Below are 27,376 nucleotides of genomic sequence, written 5' to 3'. Positions count from 1 at the left end.
GAGGGCTTAGTTTTTTAACCAGAAATCACGTGCCTCTAGAAATGGAGGTGTTTGCTAATTTCTCAATGCTACTTCAATGTCCTCATGTTCATTTGTGGTGGGTTGACTCTGGCTGGATGCCAGGAACCCACCAAAACCACTCTACTACTCACCTCTGCAACTGGACAGGGGAGAGAAAATATAACAAAAGACGCATGAGTTGAGATAAAGGCAGGGACAGATCACTCACTGATTACTGTCACGGGCAAAACAGACTTGACTTGGGGAAATTAATTGAATTTATTACCAATCAAATCAGAGCAGGATAATGAGAAGCAAAACAAACCTCAAAAATACCTTCCTCCCATCCCTCCCTCTTCCCAGGCTCTACCTCCTCCCTCCTCCAGTGGTGCAGGCAGACAGGGAATGAGGGTTATGGTCAGTTCATAACAGGCTGTTTCTGCCACTGCTCAGGGAGAGGAGTCATTGCTCTGCTCCACCACGGGGTCCCTCCCACAGGAGACAGTCCTCCATGAACTTCTCCAGCGTGAGTCCATCTTCCCAGGCAACAGTTTTTCATGAACTGCTGCAATGTGGGTCACTTTCCACAAGGTGCAGTCCTTCATCCCTCCCAGGATCTTGCCCACTCCCAACCCCTTGATGGTAGATAGAATGTTAGGAGACAGTGATGATGCTGTGCCAGCGCTGCTCAGCAGCAGCCAAAGTACTGGTGTGTTCTCAACACCTTTCAAGCTCCCGATACAAAGCACGGCACTTTGAGGGTTGCTATGGGAAAATGAACTCCAGCTCAGCCACACCCAATACAGTATTTTGAACAGGCTTTTTGAACCCTAAGTATACAAGGCAGGCAGCAGGCCCGTTAGGAATTGGGCATCCATTAAATCCATGGGATTCCTAAACTCTGAGCATGTATTGGGGAGGATGTGAGCTGTTTTGGAAGTCTGCACATGTGGATGGGTGAGTATTTGAGTCCTAAATAATCTAGCACAGATGTTGGTGGGTTGCATGTGTGAGTTTAATGTTGGGAGATTTTTCTGGTGCTTTTTTGTGCTATTAATAGAGGGCTAGGGTTGTTAAGTCTTGTGTGTGTAGGTTTTTGGTGGAGAAAAGCTGTTGGTGGGTTGTACAGGGTTTACTGCTGTATAAATAAGGGTGTTGGTGGATTGTGGCAGTAAGATCTTTCCTTGTATGTTCCCAGAGTGCTTGTCCTCCCAATATATGAGGGAGATGTTAGAAGGGTTATGCAGGAAATGTCTGTCCCTCTTTATCACACCATTTTTGACAGGGATGAGTGTCTCTGTATGTCAAAATGTGAATATTTGAGGGGGATTGTTCCAGGGTGCTCTAGACCCTTCACCAGCATGCAAAGGGAGGGGGAGGGAATGTCTCAGCATATTCCTTGCTAAATGAACTCAATTATACGGATGTGGGATTGTAATGCTGTGTATGGCTTTAGGTTTTCTAGTCCTCTGAGAAGTAGGAATTGAAGCAGCACTGCTAGATTTAAAAAAGCAATGTTTGTGGTTTGCATTGCTCCTCTCCATTATTTGTTGAACGGTGTAGTCTTGTACTACCAAGTTCTGTTTGTTTTCTACAAATGCTGAATTTGTCAGTGAGTTGGGGTGCTATGGATTACACGGAAGCCTGTTTCTTGTTGAAAAGTAATTGATTTAGCTTCAGAATATTGCATGAAGAAACCGCAGGAGACTTAATGTCGCAGCATATGCCACAGTGGAGATGGCCATTTTGAAAAACATCAATCAGTTGTTTTTAAAATTTTAAAAATTTAATACTAATAAAAGGGTTATAAAAATCATAAAACAATTAGAGTAATAACAATTTGGACAATTTTATTTTGGACAATATGAGACAATAGAAAAAAAGAGTTACGGACAGTCCGGGTACCTTTTCTGGGCAGCACAAGCCCGAAAAAGGACACCCATTAACAAAGAATTAACCCTTAAAAACAATAGACTGTTGCATATTCACATACCTCATACATGATGCATAAATTCCATTCAAATACAGGATTCTGTCTGGTCATCGTCAACTTCTTCCTCATAAGCCAAATGGCGTCATCCTGGCTGTCCGAGGTGGGAAGAAGTTAGCTGTCACAGCAGTCACAAGGGTCTTCAGGGTGAGAGAGAGACAAGAATGTTGACCTCATGTTCAGAAGGCTTGATTTATTATTTTATGATATATATTACATTATAACTATACTAAAAGGAAAAGAAGGAAAGTTCTCAGAAGGCTAGCTAAGCTAAGAATAGAATAGGAATGAATAACAAAGGTCTGTGTCTCAGCAGAGAGTGAGACCCAGCTCTGCCGTGAGTGGTCAGTAAATCCAAACATCCACCCGAGACCAATCACGGATCCACCTGTTGCATTCCACAGCAGCAGATAACCATTGTTTATACTTTGTTGCTGAAACTTCTCAGCTTCAGCAGGAAAAATCCTAACAAAAGGATTTTAATGAAAAGATGTCTGTGACAGTTAGCTTCTCCTGATAATGGAGCAATAAATTCCCTTTCTCTGAAAGATTTAGGTGTCCTGTAACTACTGTCTCAGTGCGAGTCCTTTCTTTAGGAAAAAAAAAAGTATCCTACATAGCATAGTTTCTATTTTAACATTTTGTTATAACCTAAAACTATGTTTGCCACACTACGTAAGAGAATACAGCCTTACCTTCTAACACAACACATATAATATTCATTTTAATATTTGCAAAAAGCCAATCATAAAATATGCATTTTTTCACAGCCATGATATACAGAGTAACACCATACCACTTCAGAAGGCTTCAAGTATCTGCCCTTCTTGTTCTTTAGTCCAACCTTTTCTACCCCTCATTGTTCATACACTGCACCTGCGTGCCTTCTGTTCCCTCTCATGATTGGTCAGTACACCTCGGCACTCTGTGTCTCATTGCTTTCAATACTGTTCGCCTGCTTTTCACAGTTGTAGCCCATTAGGGATGAGGCTTGGCCACAGCCCCACTCCCAATTACCACAAACTGTGTACCTACAACTTAATACTACAATACTATGGTTGCGTAATACTTGTGTGAAAAACGCCAATCACTTGTTTTAAAATGTTAAAAGTTTAATAGTAATAAAATGGTTATAAAAAATAGTAATACAAATTAGAGCAATAAGAATTTGGACAATCAGAGTTAGGACAATAAAAAAAGCAAAGAATTACGAACGTTCGGATGCTTTCCTAAAAAAAAGCATGTCCGCTAACAAAGGATTAACCCTTAAAAGCAAAGCCTGTTGCATATTTATATATCTAATACATGATGCAAACATTCCTTTCAAACTAGGGATTTTTCTGTTTATTGCCAACTTTCCCCCCTCCATCTTGTAAATCACGGTTTGGCTCCGTGGAGTCTGAAAGGAGGTAGAAGGAGCCTGGTTCTTCCCGATAAGGAGGCAATAATTCTTCTCTTGGGATTTTAGTATCTTGTTGTTGTTATCTCTGTGCGAAGAATTTCTCGATTATCTTATCCATTCCTTGAGCTAGTTAGAAAAGTATCTTACATCGCATCGCTTCTATTTTAATATTATATTGTAGCCTAAAACTGTATTTAACACACTACTTAAAAGGATTAATACAGCATACCTGCCTGACATAACACATATAATATTCATTTTAATATTTGCAAAAAGCCAATCATACAATATGCATTTTTCACACTTTGATGCTCTTTGATAGCTCACATATATCTTTTGGAAAATGTTGTATACTCCATAACTCTGTCATAGTCATGTATAGCCTCAAATCAGTTTAGTCTTTTTTTTCTTCCCCCCTCCCCCAGATATGAAAAATGGGTGACTGAGGAACCTAGATCTAGAAATTCTGACCTATGTGTCCTCTAGGATGTTCCTTTAGAAGTCTTTTGTTTTGATATTTTTCAGGGGTCCTACATAACTGTCTACCTATGTTTATTAAAGTTGTGAATGACAAAGTTAAAATAAATCCCTCCTCAGATTCTATTTAAACATAACATTAATTCAAACTTGGAAATCTCATGTGCATAATAATCCTTCTGGACTAAAGTACTGTGGGACTCTCCAGGAAGCTACTCCAGGAATAAATCAAAAGTATTTCCATAGAAACTTTAAGCTAGATAAGACCTGTAAAGTGGATGTACATTTTGGAAAACACTATAAATTTAATGGGATCTTTCAAGAATGTGAGTGTAGAATATTCCTGGGTTTTTTTTAATATGTGTATATGTAGCTCTTCATCCTTTTATATTGGGATAGTATTCCGACTGGCACATAGTTTTAGAGAGAGATACTAAATGGAAGCCTTTATCAGCAGTATTTGGTGATGCAATGGATTTCAGAATGTTGATTTTCTTGAATGTCCTGTGGTTTAAACTGATTCCTTTTTGAATTTACTAGTAAAAAGGGCCGAGTGACAGTTCAAACTATCCACTTGTGCTCTGATAAATGCCCTATCAGGTTTGATGGGAGGCCAGAGAAAACTGACTTAGGAATGTCAGATTAGAATGTCTGACTGAAATAAATGAACAGCTAGAAAGATACTGCCCAATTCCAGAATCCATTACTTCATAGAAGACTTGTATTAAAGTCCCGTCTCCAGGCTAAATTAATAATTTCAATAAAAGACAGATTTTTGGGAAGATGAAAGTCAAGGCTCACAGACTTTGTTCATAGAATCATAAAATCACAGAATATGCTGAGTTGAAAGGGACTCACAGGGCTCATCAAAGTCCAACTCCTGGCCCTGTGCAGGACACCCCAAGTATCCCACCACGTGCCTGAGAGCATTGTCCAAATGCTTCTTGAACTCATGCGGGCTTGGTGCTGTGACCACTTCCCTGGGGAGCCTGTTCCAGTGCCCAACCACCCTCCGGTCGAAAAACCTTTTCCTGATATCTAACCTAAACCTCCCCTGACTCAGCTTCATGCTGCTCCCTTGAGTCCTGTCACTGGTCACGAGAGTGAAGAAATTGGCACCTGCCCCTCTGTTTCGCCTCGTGAGGATATTGAAGACCGCAATGAGGTCTCCCCTCAGCTCCCTCTAGGCTGAACAAACCAAATGACCTCAGCCCCTTCTCATATGGCTTCCTTTCTAGACCCTTCACCATCCTTGTGGCCCTCCTTTGGATGCTCTTTAATAGCTTTATATCGTCCTTTTATTGCAGTGACCAAAACTGCACCCAGTACTGGAGGTGAGGCTGCACCAGAGCAATGTAGACGGGGACAGTCACCTCCCTTGACCAGCTGCAGATGCTATGCCTGATTGTGGCGGTTTGACACTGGCCCAACACCAGGCACCCACGAGAGTTGTTCACTCACCCTCCCCTGCCACAGCTGAGCAGAGGAGAGAGAAAAAAAGTTAACAAAGGCTTCATGAGTTAAGGACCAGAAGAAAACACTTCAAGGGAAAAACAGGCTCAACTTAAGATGCAAAGTGAATTTATTACTAACAAAATCAGAGGAGAATCATGAGGAATAAAATAAGCCCTTAAACCACCTTTTCCCCCCCCAGCCCCTCCCTTCTTCCCATCATCAGTGCAGGGAGACATGGCATGGGGGTTTTTGGGTCAGTTCATCACTGAGATTTTCTTCCGCTGATCCAGAAGAGGAGTCCTTCCCCTGTGAGATCGTGGGGTCCCTCCCATGGGAGACAGTTCTCGGTGAACTTCTCTGGCGTGGGTCCACTCTCACGAGCAGCAGTCATACCGCACCTGCTGCAATGTGAGTCCCTCCCATGGGCAGACAGTTCTCCCAAAACTTCTGCAACATGGGTCTCTCATTCCATGGGGTGCAGTCCTCCAAGGACAGGCTGCTCCAGCCTGGAAGCAGGGGTCCCCTCTCTCTACCGGGTCTTCCACTGGATCACGGCCTCCTCCAGGCATCCACCCACTCCGGCATGGGCACCTCTCCCATGGGCTGCAGGTGGATCTCTGCATCCCCCGTGGACCCATGGGCTGCAGGGACACAACCTGCTTCACTATGGTTTTCCCCACGGCCTGCAGAGAAATCTTGGCTCCAGCACCTGGAGCACCTCCTCTCTCTCCTTCTCCACTGACCTTGGTGTCGCCATGTTGTTTTCCCTCACATGTTCTCACCTCCTCCTCTTCTCTGACTAGAAGAAAAGGCGGTGTGGTTTTGTTTTGATTTTCCTCTTAAATATGTCATCACAGAGGCATTACCAACCTCTCTCATTGGCCCAGGTCTGGCCAGCAGCATGTCCATCTTCAAAGCCATCAGAGATTGGCTCTTCTGCACATGGTGGAAGCTTCCAGCAGCTTTGCACAGGAGCCATCTTTGTGGCTCTGCTGCTACCAAAAACTCGACTGTGCAAGATCGATACATTGATGTACCCCAGGATACATTTGGTTTGTATGTGCATCCAGGGTTGCCCCATCGCAGGTGCAGAATCCGGCATTGCCCTTGTTAAACTTCATAAGGTTGGTGATTGTCCAGCCTTCTAAGAAGTCTAGGTCTCTCTGCAGGGCCTCTGATTTTAAGGGAGTCAACAGCTCCTTTAAATTTGGTGTTGTTGGCAAACTTACTTAGTACAGCCTCGAATCCTGTGTCCGAGTTGTTAATGAAGATGTTGAAGAGGACTGGGCCCAGGATGGAGCCCTGCGGAACTCCACTAGTGACTGGATGCCAGCCTGATGTAACCCCATTTACTCTGTGTCCGACCCATCAGCCAGTTGCTCACTCATCACGTAACATGGTTATCCAGCTGAATGCTGGACATTTTGTCCAGAAGCATCCTGTGAGAGACAGTATCAAAAGCTTTACGGGAATCCAAAAAGTTTATATCTACTGGCTTCCCTTGACCAACTAGATGGGTTATCTTGTCATAAAAAGACATCAGGTTCAACAGGCAGGACTTTCCCTTCATGAAGTCATGCTGGCTGTGACCGATGACTGCATTGTCCTCCAGGTGATTTTCAATGCCTCCCAGAATAATCTTTTCCATTATTTTACTGGGCACTGACATGAGACTGGCAGGCCTGTAGTTTCCAGGGTCCTCCTTCTTGCCCTTCTTGAAAATCGAGACAATGTTAGGCAGCTTCCAGTCAGCTGGGACCTCTCTGCATTCCCAAGACTGCTCAGAAATCATCAAGAGAGGTTTTGCGATGACATCAGTCAGCTCTTTGAGGATTTTTGGATGAATCCCATCAGGCCCCATAGATTTGTAGGGATCCAGCCAGAGCAGCAGGTCCTGCACAATTTCAGAGTTGACTGGGAGTTGATCATTCTCGCAGTCATAGTCCCACAGCTCAGGGCACTGAGCCCCCCCTTGGTCTGTGATCCGTGTTGAAGACAGAGGCAAAGAATGCATTAAACACCTCTGCCTTGTCTATGTTCCTGTTTGTGAGGCGACCATTCTCATCCTTTAGCAGGCCAATGTTATTTGTACACTGCCTTTTGCCATTATAATATTTGAAAAAAACCTCTTGTTATTATCCCCCACAGTTCTGGCCAGCTTCAACTCCAGTTGAGCTGTGGCCACATGAATTTTCTCTGTACAGTGGCGAGCAGCACCTCTCTATTCCTCCCATATCAGCTGACCTTGCTTCCACTGGGTATACACCTTCTTATTTTTGCCTTGTTTCCAAGAGAAGAATCCTGTTCAGCCTAGCTGGCCTTCTGCATCATCTGCTTGACTTCTGACATTTGGGAATTGCCTGTTTGTGTGCCCTTAGGAGGTGGTGTTTAAAAAGTGACCAGCACTGATGGACCCCAGCACCTTCAAAAGCATTTTCCCAGGGGACCTTACTCACTAGTTCCCTGAGCAGCCTGAAGTCTGCTTTCCTCATGTCCAGAGTTGAGCTTTTGCTGGCACTTTTCCTCCTGTCCACAGAGTATATAAACTCAATTGCTTTGTGGTCACTGTGGCCAAGATGGCCACCAATCTCCACTTCACTCACAAGATCCTCTCTGTTGTCAAGCAGTAGATCGAGGAGGGCATCTTTCCGAGTTGGCTCCCTTAGGACCTGTTCCATAAAGTTGTCATCCAAGCCCTTTAGGAATCTTCTGGCCCAGGTTGTACCAGCTGTGTGATGCTCCCAGTTAATTTATGGACAGTTGAAGTGTCCCATAATGACAAGGGCAATTGACTTGGAGGCGTCCCTTAGTTCCTCAAAGAATAATTCATTGGCATCATTATCCTGGTTAGGAGGTCTATAGTAGACTCCCACAGTGACATCTGCCTTATCTGTTTATCCCTTGATTCTTACTCAGAGGGTCTCAACTGAGCCATTGCCAGCTGTGAGCTCCATACATTCCAGCCCCTCCGTTACGTACACCTCCACCCTTCCTCCCTCCCCTCTTCTGCCCTGCCTATTCTTCCTAAAGAGCCTGTAACCATCCAACAGGGCACTTCAGTCACAGGACTCATCCCACCAGGTTTCACTAAATGTACTTGCTATGCTGAAGTAGTTAATGCAACCAAAGGGTGGAGAGAGGGGGGTTATGTTGCATTAAAATCAGCCCTTGCTATTGTGATATGTACTGTTGTTTGAAACAGATACTGTATGCAGCAGTTTTACTGTAGTCTGTTTTGAAGAGCTGATGAAAAGCTTGGTGCTCTTTCTCAAATCAGGTTTCTGTTAATCTTCTGAATAGATTCTTTTTTTTTTTTTTAATTGCTAGCATATAGAAAAATATCCCCTGTGATGAGAACTTAGGAGATGGAAAAGTTATTTGCTATTAAAGATTTGAATGAAACTTGTAATTAAAAAGCTCTGAAAGTCTTACAGGAACGTTACAGGACAAAATAAAAGAGTAGTGACTTGATAGGTAATTCCATTTTTCTTTTTCTACCAGAAAGAAAACTTCATTTAAAGTGAAAGCTGAGTTGAGTTGTTCTGGGGGGGGGGGGGGGGGGGGGGAGGGAGGGGAGGAAGGGTAAATTCTGTCTGAAAGACCTATTACTTAAAAAAGAAGAAAAAGTCTGTAGGAACAAATATGTCTACTTCAGACAACTTGATTTTATTTGTTTTAAACCTACCTTGTATAGTAAGAGCTAATCAAATTTCATTTTGACACCCTTGTAGTCCTTCTGAGTGGCCTGCCCCTTCTTCCAGAGGTTGTAAACTGTCTTTTATTCCCCTGAGTTTCAGCCAAAGCTCTGTATTTACCCAGGCCGGTCTTCTTCCCTGTCAACTTATCTTTCAGCACACAGGGACAGCCTGCTCCTGCACTTTCAAGATTTCCTTCTTAAAACATGTCCAGCCTTTCTGGACTGCTTTGCCCTTCAGGACTGCCTCCCAAGTGTCACAGGCTGATTGGAATCTTTGGACGAGGTTTGTCAGGGAGACCCTCCCATTGAGTTATGTGGTGCAGAAAGGACTGCCTTGCTTTCTAAACTCCTTCTCAGAGAGGAGTCTGGGTGCAGCTGGATCCAATCCTAGTCCCAGACTTGGTCAACCGTTTATGTCTAAAGTTATATATAGGTGTAATTGAACCTTTATACAACTTTGTCCTTTAGGATTAAGGATGGAAAACTAAATATATTTATATGAATAAAATAAATTACTTATTTAAATTGATGATGATAATGATTAGACAAAAATAATAATTTACTACACAGTATAGATAGTTCAAAGTACTAGCATAATGCACTATTTTTAAAGCAATATTGAAGCAATGATATTAAAACTAGCAAAATAATTATTAAATAGTGATTGATGTTGCTCACCTATACCAACAACCGTGGGCAAATCTCTTTCACTCAGCCTTGAGGAGTAACCTTGAGGAGCATCCCCACTCAAGGGAGGAATCTCCACACACACACCTAGAAAGGATGTGTCCCTGCCTTTAAAAAGTGAGACTTGGCTTTTATAGCATACATTGATTGACTGTCAGTTAGATGTTTCTAGGTGAGCTGTGTCAGCTCAGCAGCCTTAGATAAGTCACCAGTATTATGACTTGTTGGTTCCTTTATCAGGAACTTTGTCTGCCACATCCTCACCAGTGCCAGTTTCTGTCAGGAAACATTGTTCTTCTCATCCTCAGAATGCTTAACTTTGGAATTGATGAGTCAGGCTGGTCTCAGCATTCTTTGACACCAAAAGCAGCGTGGGTCCCATTCTCCATGCATATCACTGAAAACTTTTGCAAATAGGGTAATGTTTGAGCTGTTTTACCCCCACCTAGCAGAGCATCCTGCTATACCAAGGGACTCTGTCAACCAGTGTTCTAAGGCCAAAATCTGCCCTCTGGAAATGTGAGGTAGCAGTTCTGCTAACCACCTGTCTTACTTCTCCGAGAACCAAAAACTCTCATTTTGTTATTGCTTTGCCCAAGATGACCTCTGACCATCACATCACCCACCGGTCCTTCTCTGTTTCAAACAATGGGTCCAGCGGGGCACCTTCCCTAGTTGGGTCGCTTACGAGCTGTGTCAGGAAGTTCTCTTCCACTACTACAGCGACCTGATGAGGGTCTTCAGGGTGAGAGAGATGGATGAGAATCTTGGTTCATGATCAGAAGGCTGGATTTATTGATATATGATATATAATACATTATAACTATACTAAAAGGAATAAAGAGAGAAGTTGCAGAGGCTTGCTAAGCTAAGAATAGAATAGAATCTAAAAACAAGAGAGTTCTCTGTCACTGTGTTCCAGAGAGCTTGCCCTGTGATTGGCCCTTAATTGTACACATGGAACATGAGCCAATCACAGGTGCACCCTATTGCATGCCACAGCAGCTGATAATCATTGTTTACATTCTCTTTCTGGGGCCTCAGCTTCCCAGAAGATGAACAAATCCCAAAGAAAGGATTTCTATGAAAAAATGTCTGTGACACTTCCACACATCCCAGGAACCTCCCAGACTGTACTGTATTTCCAGCAGACCTCTGGTAAGTTGAAGTCCCCCACAAGAACAAGGGCTAGAGATCGCGAGACTTTTCCCAGCTGCTTATAGAATATTTTGTCTACCTTTTCTTTCTATAAGAGAGTCCCACCAGGATATCTGCCCTGTTGGCCTTCCCCCCGATTCTTACCCATAAACACTCATCACCATCGTCAAGCTCTACACAATCAAAACACTCCCTAACATACAGGGCTATGTCACTGCCTCTCCTTCCTTGCCTGTTCTTTCTGAAGAGTTTATAGCCATCCATTGCAGCACTCCAGTGGTGTGACTCGTCCCACCAAGTCTCTGTGATGGCAACTATATCATAGTTGTCCTGCTGCTCCATGGCTTCCAGCTCCTCCTGTTCATTGCCCTTACTCGGTGCATTGGTGTAGATGCACTTCAGTTGGGCCATTGATCCCACCATCTTTTTGGGGGGAGAAGCCCTAATTCCTATGTAAAAGTTCTCAGGTGCTTCCACAGTTTCTAATACCTCAATAACCCTTGCATCCTTGCTGCCACATGGATCTCCATCCCCTACCTCCACTGAGATGCCAGACCGAAGGGCTTCGCTAGCACACTGTCCCTCAAACTTTTGCATGGCACCCCCAGGCGTCTCTGGCGATCCTGGTTTTATCCCTTTCCCTTTCCCCTTCACATACAGTTTAAAGCTCCCTCAATGAGCCCTGCCAGCTCCTGTGCCAAGATCCTTATCCCCCTTGAGAAAGGTGTACTTTGTCACCAGCAGTCCTGGTGGAGTGTAAACTGACCCATGATCAAAACTCACAAAATTCTGTTGGTGACAGCAGGCTTGGAGCTAGGTATTGACCTGCTGGCTCTTCCCTTATCTCTTCCTGCTACTGGAAGGATAGAGGAGAACACTACTTGTGCTCCAGATTCCTTAATCAGTCATCCCAAGGCCCTGAGGACCCTCTTGATTGCCCTCGGACTCCCTGTTGCAACTTCATCGCTGCCTACATAACATAGCAAAAATAGATAATAATCTGAGGGCCATACCAGGGTAGGAAGCTTTCTCTTCACATCTTTAACCTGGGCCCCAGGGATGCAGCAGACTTCCCTAAGAAGTGGGTCTAGTCTGCATATTGGGCCTTTTCTTCCCTTCAAAAGGGAATCGCCTATGAGAATGACCCATCTATTTTTTTCTTTATGTAAGCGGTTTTGACATAGATAGCAGACTAACTTAACTTTAGTGATACCTCCAAGCCAGATGAACCATTGTCCTTCTTATTGTTCGGTTCCACTTGCAGAGCCTCGTGCCTATTATGCAAGGGCATCTGGAAAAATGGGATAGTCACAGAAGAGATGCACCTGCTTCACCAGGCAGGAAGTTGTTGCCATTCCCCCCCTATGCCTTAAGTCATCACGTTCATCCAGGTGGAGAGAGGATAGGGAATCCTCTGTATCATACATCCTGTTTGCCTGTTGGGCCTATCTCAGGGAAGGCAGGGTGCGAGTCCGGTTGTCTGTCTCTCTCTTGCACTCCCTGATACTCCTCAGCCTACTCACCTCCTCCTGGAGCTCTGTCACTAAGTGGAGAAGTTCCTCTACCTGGGCACGCCTCCTACAGGTGTGTTCACTACTGCCATCTGGTACTGGCATAAGTGTAGGCATAAATTCTTGCTTCACTGTTAGATAAAGGTAAGGTCACGCATATGGCATAATCGCTGGTACTGAGTGGGAGCTGCCTTCAGGCTCCTGTGTCGCAATGAGGTGACTGAGCTTATCCTGTGACCAAGGACTATGTGCAGCACAACACAGACCTGAAGGCCATGTTGTATGTTGTATGTGTAGTGCAGCACAGCGCTGGTCTGGACATACTTGGGTTAACTGTTATGTGGATCACTAACTCCTCAGTGTACAATGGTCTTTTGGTCAGGATCCCTACAGTCTATTTCTGAGTTGATTGGTAACTGGCTATATTTGACACAGGGTAGCCCTATGCCTCTTCTCACAGAGACCACCTCTGCAGACCACTCCACTCTGCACCAAAACCATGTCAACCCCAATACAAATGACTATTTTAAATTATCTTATTTGTGTACGATTCAGTCAATTCCTTTCTCTACAGCAAGAACTAACTGGGGGGAGCTACTTGAACTGTCAAATTCTCCACCTAGGATATTAATCAACACATTGAAGCATAGAAGTAACACCTGTCATTTTGCCTATGCACAGCTGGGGCTGCCTGGGGGAACCATCTGGACTGTCCAGAATCCCACCCAAAGAGTGATCCTGTAGCTGTTATTGATTTGATGACTTAACTTCTATGCGGATTCACAATCACCTTGTCTCAAATCAATCCACTGTCTCATCTAGGCAGAGACAAGCTGGGGAGTTCCTGGACCACCCAGGAATCAATGACTAGGCCCACCAGGTATACACACAAGTACAGCTCTGATATTCAGCTATACCACAATTGCAACAATAGGGAAAACCTGAATTTTCTCCCTATATCAGAATTATAAATGAAATTCCATAGATTTTGCCACATTGTAAAAGAACATTGCCTTATTCAATCGTGTCTCTATACTAATGAGCACAGCATGAGGAATAAACAAGAGGAGCTCGAAGCTTTGGCCCAGTCCCAGAGCTACAACATCATTGGCATAAGTGAAACATGGTGGGATGAGTCCTGTGACTGGTGTGCCCTGATGGATGGTTACAGGGTCTCCAGGTGAGGTGGGAGTGGTGCTGTAGATAAGGGAGGGGTTGGTTTGTGTGGCACAGTGGGTGATGACACAGTTGAGAACCTCTGGGTAAGAATGAAAGGCAAAGTAAATAGTATGGATGTTGTTGTGGGAGCCTGCTATTGACCACCCAGTCAGGATGATGACATCAACGAATTATTCTATAAGGAACTGAGGGATATCTCTATATCAACTGCCTTTGTTCTTATGGGTGATTTTAACTTCCCAGGCATCAACCAGGAATATCATACAGAAGATACCAACAGGTCCAGGAAATTCCTGAATGTACTGATTTTGGTTCACCAATTTCAGATTTCTCCAGTTTTGAGATTTCCCAACCAATGTGCTGATGAGTGTGGTGGGCTTCAGTGCTGGCCAATCACTAGTGCACCCATTTCCTGCTGTGAGATAGGATTAGGAGAAAGGCAAAGCAGGCTCAAAACTTTAAAAGAGTATAAAGACATTTTTATTAAAAGCATCTAAGAAAAAGAAAAAAAAAATCAAAACAAACCCTTCAGAACACTTATTCTCCCCCCACAACCTTTTCTTTCCCACTGACAATGTAAAGAAACAAAGCCTAAAATTTCCAGTCAGTTTACCACCTCTAAAATAGTCTTTTTTCAGTTCACTTAGCAAGAGAAGTCCCTCTTGTTAAGGTTATGGAGACTTCTCCACAAGAGGAAAACAAACAATTCTCTTGTGGCTCTCAATTTCATCACGAATAACAGCTGCCCAGGGAACCCTGCCATTGTGAAGTCCTTTTCATTGCCACAAGCCTTCTCACAGCTTGTTGATGAGCCATATCGACTTATGGGGTATTGTTTTAAAGATGAGCTGTTCAAAGGCAAAAAGTTCTCATTACCTATTTCTGAAATCATCTTCATCCCTGGGAACAGAGATCCTCTCCTGGGGGCACCAGACTACTCTTCTCTCTTTCTCTGTTCAAACTTCTCATGGGATCACAGCTACTTTAACATCTGCTTACTTTAGCATGGAGGCCTTTGCTTGATATCAATTTGAACACTTTCATCTCTGAAATAAACAGGGTAGGAGACTTTTTCTCCTTTTAATGCCTTTATTAAAAGTGATCAGCTCAAGGTTGGGAAGCTCGAGGGGTCTGCAGTCTCTGTCGTCTCTCCCAGGGTGACTCGGAGGATATGCGCAGCTTTGTCCACTAGGGGCAGAGCTGGGGGTCCCGTCCTCACAGGAGCCGTGGGCGTAACCCTGATTTCGCAACTCTCCAGTGACTCCCGGCTTGGGGTCTTGGTTTCAGATGAGGTCTTCGCTCAGGGTGAGGGGCAACAAAGGTTCTCAGCATCTCTGCAGGCTCAGCACTCTGTTCCTTACGTCTAGACATCACTCTAGTTTCTTAATTCTGTATTGGCTCGTTGTTTTGGGGGTCTTTTTGGTAAGTTTGATGAGGTTCCCATGGCATGCTGGTCTCAAGGTTATTTTGCATTCTCTCTGATGCCCCCCTCCTACGTCTCCTCCCCTCACTGTCTGGAGAGAAGTACACTTTAGCCCCAGGCAGGGCTTTACCAATACAAAAGGAGCAATTAGTTACAACGACCCGTGATTACAATAACAAAACAGGTAGAATTCCACCTTGGCAACAACTAGTCTGACTGGTTTTGCAACTCGTTTTCTTCCCAAAAAAATTTGGCAGATTTTTGTTTAGAACAATCTCCCCAGTTTCATGTGTTATAGGGAAAAAGAGTCCTTTCTCCATAGCTTACAAGAGGATTTCAGCTCCAAAAACAAGGTATCTCCTCACCCCTCCCATCTGAGACTTAACTTCTTCACTGACCTCGATGTCTTCATGTTGTTCCTTTACATGCTTGCATCTTGTTTCTTTCTCTCACTCGAGTGAGGATTGAAGCACTGAAAGGGTTACCATCCTGCCTAGGGCCTACCTGACTCTGGCCGACCGGTAGCCTGTGGTGGGAGTTGCAGCTGGGGCTGTGTCAGGATCGGTTTCATGGTTGGGTTTTTGGTTTTCTCTGTGTTCAATTCCAGCTACAGGGCCACTCTGCACGGGCTGCAGGCTGCAGGGGTCTCTGGTCTCAGCCGCGCTGGGGGGAGGGGACTTGACGTCAAGATCTTAACAGCCGCAGCCAGTCCTGCTCCAGCCAGGGCTCTGCAGCCTCCCCCGCCTTCCTGCCTGGCAGCTGCTGAGGGCCCGGCTCGCGGCAGGACGGGGGCCGATGGGAGGGGGACCGGTGGGCGATCCGGGGGAAGGGGGCTCAACCCCGCGGCAGGGCCGACCGGCCCGGCCCCGTGGCAGGGGCCGCCCAGCCGTGTTACCTAGCTCCTGACCGGAAGGGAAAGAGAAAGTTCCTGGGTTTCTTTCGTCTTTAACACGTGTTTCACAGAGGTGTGTCCAGCTTCTCAGTGGTTCAACAGACTGTCAGTTGCATAAAAAGCTTCTGCATCACTTCCTTAAATTTTCCTCCTATTCCAAACCACGACACTGAAGCACACTGAAAATAATTTCTTGGTGTAGATACTAAGGGCGCTAACTAGAAAAAGTGCCCGCCTAGATTTGTTGTTTGTAAACTCGTGGGAAAAGTGGTGATTGGTGGTTGTCTTGGTCACAGTGACCATGAAGTAGCTGAGTTTCAAATCGCTGGCAATAGGAGAAAAACAGCCATCAAAACTTCAACCCTGAATATGGGGAGAGCAGATTTCAAGCTGCTGAAGGAGCAACCAGAAGGATTAAGGTCTGCAGAGCATCTGCTTTTGAAGGTATTAGGGTCCACAAATGCTGGTCACTTTTTAAGAGCCATGTCTTAAAAGTGCAGGAGTAGGCAATTCCAAAATGTTGGAAGTCAAGCAAGTGAGGCAGAAGGCTGGCTTGGATGGTGAAAGGTCTTGTCCTGGTTTCAGCTGGGATGGAGCTCATTTTCTCCTTAGTAGCTGGTACAGTGCTGTGTTAGGGATTTAGTAGGTGAATAGTGTTGATAACACACTGATGTTTTGGTTGTTGCTAAGTAGTGCTTACCCAAAGTCAAGGATGTTTCAGTTTCCCATGCTCTGCCAGTGAGCAGGTGCACAAGAAGCTGGGAGGGAGCATAGCCGTGACAGCTGATCTGAACTAGCCAAAGGGATATTCCATACCATACAACATCATGCTCAGCATATAAAATGGGGAGAGTTGGCACCGATCGCTGCTTGGGGACTAGCTGGGCATCAGTCAGTGGGTGGTGAGCAATTGTATTGTGCATCACTTCTTTTTCTTGGGTTTCATTTCTCTCTCTGTGTCCTTTTCATTACTATTAATATTGATATTATTATCATTTGTAGTATTAGTATAATTTACTTTGTTTCAATTATTAAAAACTGTTCTTATCTCAATCCACGAGTTTTACTTTTTTCCTCCATTCTCCTCCCCATCCCACAGTACTTGTTTGCCAGCTGGGGTTAAATGCACCACAAGTGTCAATGGCAAGACTTACCAGGAGCAGCTGAGGTTACTTGGCTTGTTCAGCTTGGAGAAGAGAAGGCTGAGGGGTGACCTCATCACAGTCTACAACTTCCTCAAGAAGGGCAGTAGAAAGGGAGGTGCTGTTCTATTTTAAATCAAAGGCGACTCGGACAAAGGGGAGAGAGAATGATGCATCTGACTCCATCATCAGAAGGCTAAAGAATTACTTTATTATACTATACTATGTACATTGTATCGAAACTGAATCTGCCCTGCACTCACTCTTGCTCACAACTGCTCACATTGCTCTCGTCTCTGATTCTCTCGTGACTGTCCCGTGACAGTCCGACACACATACACTTCTTGGCCCTGATAGGCCAAGGGAACAAAACATCCTCACTTTGGGTAAACAATCTCCATATTGCATTCTACTTTAGCACAACACAGGCACAGCAAGCGAGATAAGAATTGTGTTTTCCTTCTCCTCTGCTTGTCTCACAGCTTCTCTCTGTTCAGAGGGCATGTGAATACCACACTGTTCTCTCTCTGGTGACCAGTAATAGGGCATGAGGAAACGGAATAAAGCTGCTTCAGGGGAAGTTCAGACTGGACATTAGGAAAAGATTCTTCACTGGGAGGGAGGTTGGTCACTCGAACAGGCTCTCCAGGGAGATGGTCATGGCACCAAGCCTGTCAGAGTTCAAGAAGTGCTGGGACGATGCTCTTAGTCATATGGTTTAGTTTTAGGTAGTCCTGAAAGAGGAGCAGGGAGTTGGTCTCGATGATCCTTATAGGTGCCTTCCAAAGTGGGATATTCTACGATGCATAAACTTGTTCTAGACAAGTAAACCTTAGCAAACAACTGTTTGCTCTTCTTCCCAGGGTTCATCTTTCTTCCTAGATGCTATCAGTGTTCCACAGACCATTGCCAACTTCTGAGGGTAACTCACCTATTAGTTGTAACAGACTGCTCAGTGTTTCTAAACACCCTCTTTTCTCCATCACAAATCTGAATGCAACACTGGATTCATTCAGGTTTTCTTTTATTTAGGTATATAGACAATAACAAACATTATACTGTACTAGAAAACTGTGGTGGTTTAACCTTGGCTGGCTTCCAGGTGCCCACCAAGACGCTCTCTAACTCCCTGGCCTGAGCAGAGCAGAGGAAGAAAATAAGTGCATGGCTTGAGGTAAGGACAGGGAGGTCACTTACCAATTATTTTCACTGGCAAAACAAGCAACAGTCTTAGATATACCAAGACTTGTTCCCTCCTTTTACATTATGAATATTATTATGGTGTTAAATTTGTCAAAAAGTTATTTGGGGCAAGAAACTTCTGTGAGTGTTGTGGATTGACCTCAGCCAGCAGCCAAGCACCCGCCCTGCCTTTTGCTCAGTCCCCTCTCCCAGGAAAGGGGAGAAAATAGAAGGATGGCAAAAAAGACTCTAGGACTGAGATAACGACGGTTTAATAGGGAAAGTAACAGCTGCAGAGCAAGCAAAGCAAAGCAAGGAATTAATTCACTACTTCCCATTGTCAGGCAGGTGTTTAGCCACTTCCTGGGAAGCAGGGTCTCAGCACGCATAGTGGTTGCTTGGGAAGACATCATAACCAGAAACATTCTTCCTTTCATCCTTCTTTCCTTGAAATTTTATTGCTGAGCATGATGTCATGGGATGGAATATTCCTTTGGTCAGTTTGGGTCAACTGTCTTGGCTATGTTCTCTCCCAGCCTCTTCCCCACTGCCAGCCTACCCACTTGATGGTGGATGAGGAGGATGGTGGGAGGAGAGAGTGAAAGCACTGCTTTAGCCACAAATGCAAAGCAAAGCACCATATGGGCTGCTATGAAGAAAGTAAGCTTCATAACTTCATCCTTGCCAGACCCAGTACAGTGAGCTTCGTCAGTGTGAAAAACGCCAATCACTTGTGTTAAAATTTTAGAAGTTTAATAGTAATAAAATAGTAATAAAATTAGGACAATAAGAATTTGGACAATCAAAGTTAGGACAATAAAAGGCAATAAAAACCAAAGAATTACGGACATCCAGATGCTCTTGGGCACTAAGCCACAAAAGCATGCCTCGCTAACAAAGGATTAACCCTTAAAAGCAATAGCCTGTTGCATATTCATATATCTCATACATGATTCAAAAATTATTTTCAAACAAAGGGTGTTTTCTGGTTATTGTCAACTTCCCCCCTCATCTTGTAAATCAATTCCTTTGGCTCCTCGAAGTCTGGGAGACATCTGTTTTTTCCCCATAAGGAGGCAATAATTCTTCTCTTGGGATTTTAGTGTTTTGTTGTTATCGCTATGCGAAGAATCTCTTTGTAATATGTGGTACGAAATAACTCGTGCTTATATAAAATATACATGAAATAAGTTGTGAATAAATTGTGCCTGTACCTGAAAATCTTTAAAGCCTAAAACCACGGACAGTCATGGAAAAGATTGCCACACAAATTTGCAAAACCCCAGTTGGCAGCAAGGGAAGAAGACGTAATTAGCAAGCGAAAGGACGTAGCCTGTGCGGAGATGGGCCCTTTCCTGGGACTATCCAGGAAACACCCAAAAGCGATGAATACTCGATAAGTATCTACAATCAAGATAGCCAGAGTTTTCAGGAACGTGCATCCAAATGCCGGGTTCCTGTAACTCGACATCAGCATTCGTCACTTCCCAGAAACGGCATTGTCCAGCCCTGCACAGAGAAAGAAGACTGCATGAATATGCAAAGCAACGAAAATAATAGAGGAACCTCTGCCTCAGGCGGAAAAAACTGTATAAAACCAGCCCCGACGGAGACGGCATTCGTGAACAGAGGGGATCCAATGCGATAGAGGTTGGATCAGGGTTCACCCAGCACCGATCCCGGGCTCCACGCTGTCCCTTTGATTGTGGCTATTGGAGACCATATTTCGGTTGCAAAAATAAAACTTATCGTTATTATTATTAATTTGGCTTTTTCATTTATTACCTGTAACATCTTGATTATCTTATCCATTCCTTGAGTTAGTTAGAAAAAGTATCTTACATCACATAGTTTCTATTTTAATATTATGTTTCTATTTTAATATTATGTTAATATTAATACAACATAACTTTCCAACATAACACATATAGAATTTATTTTAATATTTGCAAAGAGCCAATCATATAATATGCATTTTTCACAGTCAGTCATTATGTAATCATGGCCACAGCTCTAAATATTGTTGTTGGCTCTGCTTGTCTCACAACTGTGCAGTTAACTTGGGAACTTTCTGCAGATGCAGGCTATTGTGCAAGCTGGGGAGAGAGGCACATAGACATCAGGCAGGTTCTGACTTGTTTGTGCCCCACCCCCTATCTCCCCCTTTTGGCATTCCCCCCAATTCCACACATGTTAGAGCTTGTTCAGCAGATTTTTAAAAGGGGTCTTTGTGTGTCTCTAAACCTCCTTTTATGTTTTCTTATGTTTAATTACTTTCTATTCACATTTGAACTCTATTCCAACCAAAATCGTTACATGTATAATGACATAGTGTTATTGATACGTGGAAAGACTCTAAAACTCTAAAAGACAAAGTGAGTTATAAAGTACGTATGCTTTTTATTTGGCCAGGTGCACGTGGGTGTTGCAGAATGGCTCTCAAGTTCACACTTCCTTTAGGTCCCTATTCGGGCAGCCATTTGTTGCAGAATGAGGCCTTTGTTGGGGATGAGCCATTTGTTGGTGAGGGGAGACTTGGACACTCAATATGAGTGATAAGCAAGTTCCGTTTATTGAAGAGAGCATCAGAAACTTATACAGCAAGTAATAAGCTTATGAATATTCTGTAAACCAAGCGATCTATTGGTCAAACTATACCATCAACTCTTCCTTATTCCTTTGGGCCTACATTCTCTATTTCCCACATCTCTCTGTCCACTTGTTATCATACCCAGCTAAGCCCAAGGACACGGTATCTTGCAGGTGCAAAAACTCAAACTAGCTGTATTCGGTACTTTCTCAGCTCCTGGTCGGCTAACAAGCGAATGTCTACGTGACCTCTGTCATGTAGCCATTTCTCCACACGCAGGATAGCTCTGCAAAGGTGTGTGCGTCTACTCGCTCTCAATGTTCTTTTTTTATCCTCTAAAATGTTACATATACATTAGGTTTTGCAATACATTTATGCATATTCATTTCCTGGCTCCACCTTGTCTCGCTTCGTATGCTAATTAACTTATCAGTCCCTTGCACCTGCATAGTTGTCTCTGGTGGTCGTCTTGGGGGGCCTTGGGGGTCTCAGGGGGATGAAGTAAGCGGTCTTCATCAAAGTCGACCTTCTCACCCTGTCTTCTTGCGCATGCTTACTGATCCTTTGGTCACAGTCCAAACCATGAGGTTGGTCAGATCTGGTTCGGGGGTCCGAGGAGCCTTTTTATCTCGGTAGCCTTGTAACTTTGTCCTGTTTTGATGAACATCATCCTTCCCTTATCACACATCCTTGCATTCTTTCATATTGCTCTCGCACATACACCCTGTCTCCCACGTATACCCTGTCTTCCCTTTACAGGCAATTAGCACAGTAAAATGCAGCAAATATTAAACAATATATATACTATTATTATATACTATATATAGTGTTTCTATATATATATATATATATGTATATATAAAATCTAAATATCTATTTCAAATCAATACCCCTCAAATTCCTAACCCCGTGTCTCATTATGTATCTTGTAAAGTAAGAGCTCATCAAATTGCATTTTCTTTGAAGAACTTCTCACAAATTCTTTTTAGAGATTATTCTTAATTGCACTGTCCTGGATTGCAAGATAAGTGTATATTCTATTTGCCATCCGTTAGAGGTGTGGCAGTTACCTTCTGTTAATTGGGCAGTTTTCTTTATTTCTTCCACAAACCAATCCTCCCTCTGGGCAATATCTCCTGTTAATGGGCCATTGAGTCTCACTGCATGACTGATAAAAATTACATAATCCCATTGTGAAATGCTCCGCCCAGGGGGAGGAGTTGAGCATTCCTTCCTGGATATAATCTGAGATTTTGGGACACCAGGGCAGCCTTCTCCCACTGGATTCCCCGAGGATCAGCCCTTTTCCACTGGATTCCCACAGGAAGACCAGGCCCATCTACACCACCACTGGACCTTCAGAGGAAAACTACAGCCTTCTACAGGATCACTGCTTCAACAGAACCACGTTTGTCACTCCAGGAGGACTGCAACCACCATTTAATCAGACTGCTACCACCACCCTAACCAACAGGGTGTCAGGTCGTATTCTGACTCTGTCAGTGTTGTTTTGTATTACTGCATTTTTATTTTTATATTTTATTTTAATTTTTTCCCAATAAAGAACTGTTATTCCCACTCCCATATCTTTACCTGAGATCCCCTTAATTTCAAAATTATAGTAATTTGGAGGGAGGGGGTTTGAATTTTCCATTTCAAGGGAGGCTCTTGCCTTTCTTCACATATACCTATCTTTTCAAACCAAAACACCCCCAAAAACCCCAAGCCACAGAGAATTTCTAGGTTGGAAGAGACCTTTAAGATCATCGAGTCCAACCCATGTTCTAAAACCTCAACTAGATCATGGCACCAAGTGCCACATCCAGTCTTTTTTTAAACACATCGAGGGATGGTGAGTCCACCACCTCCCTGGGTAGATGATTCCAGTATTCGACCACTCTTTCTCTAAAAAACTTCCTCCTTAATTCTAGCCTGTATCTCCCTTGGCGCAACTTGAGACTGTGTCCTCTTGTTCTGTCTGTTGTTGCCCGGAGAAAGAGACCGACCCCCAGCTCACCACAGCCACCCTTCAGGAATTTGAAGAGAGTGATAAGGTCACCTCTGAGTCTCCTTTTCTCCAGGCTGAACAACCCCAGCTCCCTCAGTCGTTCTTCATATGGCTTGTGTTCCAAGCCCCTCACCAGCCTCGTTGCTCTCCTTTGGACTCGCTCAAGCATCTCAACGTCCCTCCTAAACTGAGGTGCCCAGAACTGGACACAATACTCAAGGTGTTTTGCGGAGAAAAGAAGAAACCTCACAACTTTATAAAAATTGTAAAGGTTGGTATGTTTATTTACGACGCGCGCCGGACGCAAGTCCCTCAACAAGGCATGCGTGCCTCTGAAGACCTCGGGTCTTCTTTTATCCCCCTTCCAAATGCATATGCATACAGTTTCACAATAAGTTCATACATATTTATTCCGCGTGACATTTAGCACCAGTTCTTCTTTATCAAAGGAATTTCTAAGTCGGGGGCAAATCGACCTTGTGGTCTTTTCTGTTTTTCTTTCTCTGTCTCTTTGCTGTCTCGGCATGCGAGTTTTTCTTTCAGCTTTGGCCTCACAGACTTTTCACCTTTCTTAGACACTTCACTTAATTCAGAATGGATCTTTACTCTGTCTCAAAGGTGTGGCCTCACCAGTGCCGAGTACAGGTGAAGAATGACCTCCCTGTTCCTGCTGGCCACACCATTCCTGATACTGGCCAGGATGCCTTGGCCTTCTTGACCACCTGGACACACTGCTGTGTGGAGAGTTTAGTTCAAGCATGGCTTAAAGAAAAAGGCCATGAAGTCATACAGTTGAGAGAACAGTAAAAGGTAGTTGCAAAGTAGTTCCAAAAGCAGTTCCCAGGCTTGATTTCTATAAACAATTAGGCTCTCTCATGTATCACTTTATAAACAATAAGGTTCTCAGACAGTCTTCCCATAACAAGCAAAACACCCTCTCTGGGAAAAGATGGCACCCTGGGAACAGATATGGAAGTTTTGGGAACCTTTCATATCACAGTGGGAACACTGGTTCTGTTTTTAATAAACAATTATAGGTATTGTAAAACAAAAGGAGTGGTTAGAGTTTTCTCTGTTAGCCTATCGTGAGCTTGGATTTTGTAATATGCATGAAGTTAATTAACACTATTATATAAAGTGGCTGATCGATCAATAAATCGGAGTTCGATGCATTAAAGGATGGTCGTCTCCCCTTCACTTCAATGCTGCTGGCTCATGTTCAGCTGACTGTCAACCAGCACCCCCAGGTCCCTTTCCACCTGAGCACTGTCCAGCCACACCGTCCCCAGCTTATATCGTTGTAGGGGGTTATTGTGGCCAAAGTGCAGGACTCGGCACTTGGACTTACTGAACTTCATCCCATTAGATTCTGCCCATCCCTCCAACCGTTCCAAGTCCCTCTGCAAAGCCCTCCTTCCCTCTAACAGATCAACACATGTTCCCAGCTTAGTGTCATCTGCAAATTTCCTAATGAAAGACTCTAAACCCTCATCCATGTCATCAATAAAAATATTAAACAGAACTGGCCCCAGCACAGACCCCTGAGGGACACCACTGGTGACTGGCCGCCAGCTGGATGCAGCACCATTCACCACCACTCTCTGGCCATGCAGCCAGTTCCTAACCCAGCAAAGAGTGTTCCTGTCCAAGCCACGGCCTGCCAGCTTGTCTAGGAGTATGCTGTGGGAGACAGTGTCAAAGGCCTTGCTGAAATCCAAATCAACAACATCTACAGCCTTCCCTGCATCCACTAGGCAGGTCACCTGGTCATAAAAGGTGACCAGGTTGGTTAAACATGACCTACGCCTCCTAAACCCATGCTGACTGGGTCTGATAACCTGGCCATCCTGTAAATTCTGTGTGATGGCACTTAATATAAACTGTTCCATTATTTTGCCAGGTACTGAGGTCAGGCTGACTGGTCTATAATTCTCAGGATCCTCTTTTGCACCCTTTTTGTGAATGGGTATCACATTGGCCAGCTTCCAGTCATCCGGAACCTCACCAGTGAGCCAGGACTGTTGGTAAATGATGGAGAGTGGCTTTGCAAGCTCATTTGCCAGCTGTCTCATTACCCTGGGGTGGTTCCCGTCTGGTCCCATAGATATATGAACATCCAAGCATTTCAGTAGTTCTATGACTGCCTCCTCTTGGATAATGTGGGGACCATTCTGCTCCCTGACACCACTAACCAGCCCAGGCGGGCAGGTGTCTTGAGGGCAAGTCATCTTCCCACTAAAAACTGAGGCAAAGTAGGCATTAAGCACTTCTGCCTTCTCCTCATCTGCAGATACTAAGTTCCCTCCCTTGTCCAATAAAGAACAAAGGCTGGTCTTACCCTTCCTTCTAGCATTAATGTGTTCATAAAAACATTTTTTATTATCCTTTACAGAAGTTGCCATTCTAAGTTCAAACTGAGCTTTGGCCTCCCTAATTTTTTTTCTGCATGCTCTAGCAGCCTTCTTGAATATTTCCTTAGAGACCTGACCCTCCTTCCAACTCTGATACATCCTCTTTTTATTCCTGAGTTCCTCCAAAACCTCCCTGCCCAGCCAGGCTGGACGTTTACCCCATTGACTTATCTTTCGGCACACAGGGACAGTCTGTTCCTGTGCCCTCAAGATCTCTGTTTTGAGGCATGCCCACCCTTCCTGAACTCCTTTGTTTTTAAGGGCTGCTTCCCAAGGGACACTCTGAATAAGTCTCCTAAACAGGCCAAAGTCTGCCCTCCGGAAGTCCAATGCAAGAGTTTTACTGGTGCTCTTCCTGACTTCACCAAATATTGAGAACTCTATTATTTCATGATCACTCTGCCCCAAGCGACCTCCAACCACCACATCTCCCACCAGCCCATCTCTATTTGCAAACAGCAGATCTAACATAGTTCCTCCCCTGGTGGGTTCACCCACCAGCTGCAACAAAAAGTTGTCCTCCATACATTCTAAGAATTTCCTGGACTGCCTCTTTATTGCTGCATTAAGTTCCCAGCAAATGTCTGGTAGGTTGAAGTCACCTACAAGAACAAGGGCTGATGATCTCGAAACATTACCTAGCTGCTTATAGAATAAGTGATCTACCTCTTCTTCCTGGTTGGGTGGACGATAACAGACTCCCAGTAGGGTGTCAGCCTTGTTGGCCTTCCCCTTAATTCTTACCCATAGACATTCAACTCCATCTTCCTTAGTTTCAATTTCTACAGCATTGAAAGTCTGTTTAATATAAAGGGCCACCCCTCCACCTCTTCTTCCTTTCCTGTCTCTTCTGAAGAGCTGGTATCCATCCAGTGCAGTACTCCAGTTATGTGAGTCATCCCACCATGTTTCCATGATGGCAACTACATCATGTCTCTGCAGTTGCACCATGGCCTCCAGCTCTTCTTGTTTGTTGTCCAAGCTGTGTGCATTGGTATACACACACCTCAGCTGGGCTACTGACTTCACCCCTAACTTAGCCTTGCAACCCTTGGGCCTGCTCCCAGTTAGCTCAGCTTCTTCCCCTTCCCCCTTCAAACCTAGTTTAAAGCCCTCTCAATGAGGTCTGCCAGTTCATGAGCTAAAAACCTTTTGCCCTTAACAGAGAGGTGTACCCCATCTGGTTCCAGCAGAGCAGATGCTGTAAAAGTTTCCCCATGATCAAAGAATCCAAAATTTTGCCGACGACACCAACCCTTAAGCCACTTGTTGATGATGCGGATTCTCCTGTTTCTTTCGTCATTTTCCTCCGCCACCAAAGGGACTGAGCAGAACACTGCCTGTGCTCCTGCCCTATCAACTACCTGACCCAGTACCCTGAAGTCCTTTCTAATTGCCTTGATGCTCCTGTTTTCAATCTCATCACTGCCAGCCTGTAGTATCAGCAGTGGGTAATAATCAGAGGGCTGAATCAGCCCAGGAAGTCTCTCAGTGATATTTTGCACCTGGGCCCCAGGGAGGCAACAGACCTCCCTGTGGGATGGGTCTGGTCGACATATGGGGCCCTCAGTTCCCTTCAGGAGGGAATCACCTATTACTATTACCCTTCTTTTCTTCTTGATGTTAGAGGTGGTGATCCGTCTTACAGATGAATCATAATTGGGGGGTTCACTGGGCAGACAATTTTCTCCTAAATCATCTACTTGGGTCTCTAGATCTAGGACCTCATATCTATTCTGAAGTGGTACCTGGTTGGATGATGGGGATGGGGAGGACTTTTTGTTATTACCTCCCCGAATGGGGACCCATTTCCACTCCTCTTCATCTACCAGGTTTCCTTCTATTGCCTGAGAGCGGGAGGCATATAAGTCCTCAGTCCCTTGGTCAGAAGCCCCCCTTAAAGCCCTGAAAAAAACACTGCAAACAAAAACCCCTGTCCCCAACACCCTCTTACCTTACCTGTTCGTAGTCAACCTGACATTCCTCATGCTAGTGAACTTGTGCTATGTTTTCTAGAGGGATAAAGAAATGAAACCTACATGTTTTCTTTAAAATAATAATGAAAGTAAGTTGATGGCTGAATAAAGGTAAAGAAGGGACCTAAATAAGTGTGTGAAACAGTGCAGTGAGCTCAAGACTTACCTGTGTTCTGGTTGGCTTTTGGCAACCAGT

At 44.3% G+C, this 27,376-nt stretch overlaps 1 protein-coding gene across 1 annotated transcript; it reads right to left on the bottom strand.

Moving 5' to 3' along the window:
- Window positions 1-6,711: 6,711 nt before the first annotated feature.
- Window positions 6,712-25,225, bottom strand: LOC134431527 (uncharacterized; the record flags this gene model as incomplete). The annotated part of the gene is given in 8 exon segments (XM_063179524.1): window positions 6,712-7,301; window positions 7,777-7,937; window positions 11,099-11,289; window positions 12,080-12,157; window positions 12,390-12,508; window positions 12,963-12,996; window positions 23,424-23,527; window positions 23,992-25,225. Coding segments are annotated over 8 exon segments (2,511 nt in total), but the record flags the coding sequence as incomplete, so codon positions are not given.
- Window positions 25,226-27,376: the final 2,151 nt, after the last annotated feature.

This window comes from Melospiza melodia, chromosome W (genome assembly GCF_035770615.1).
Source record: "Melospiza melodia melodia isolate bMelMel2 chromosome W, bMelMel2.pri, whole genome shotgun sequence".
NCBI classification, from domain to species: Eukaryota; Metazoa; Chordata; class Aves; order Passeriformes; family Passerellidae; genus Melospiza; species Melospiza melodia.
Note: the sequence above shows the minus strand (reverse complement) of the source record. Positions and strands in the feature narration are given on the sequence as shown.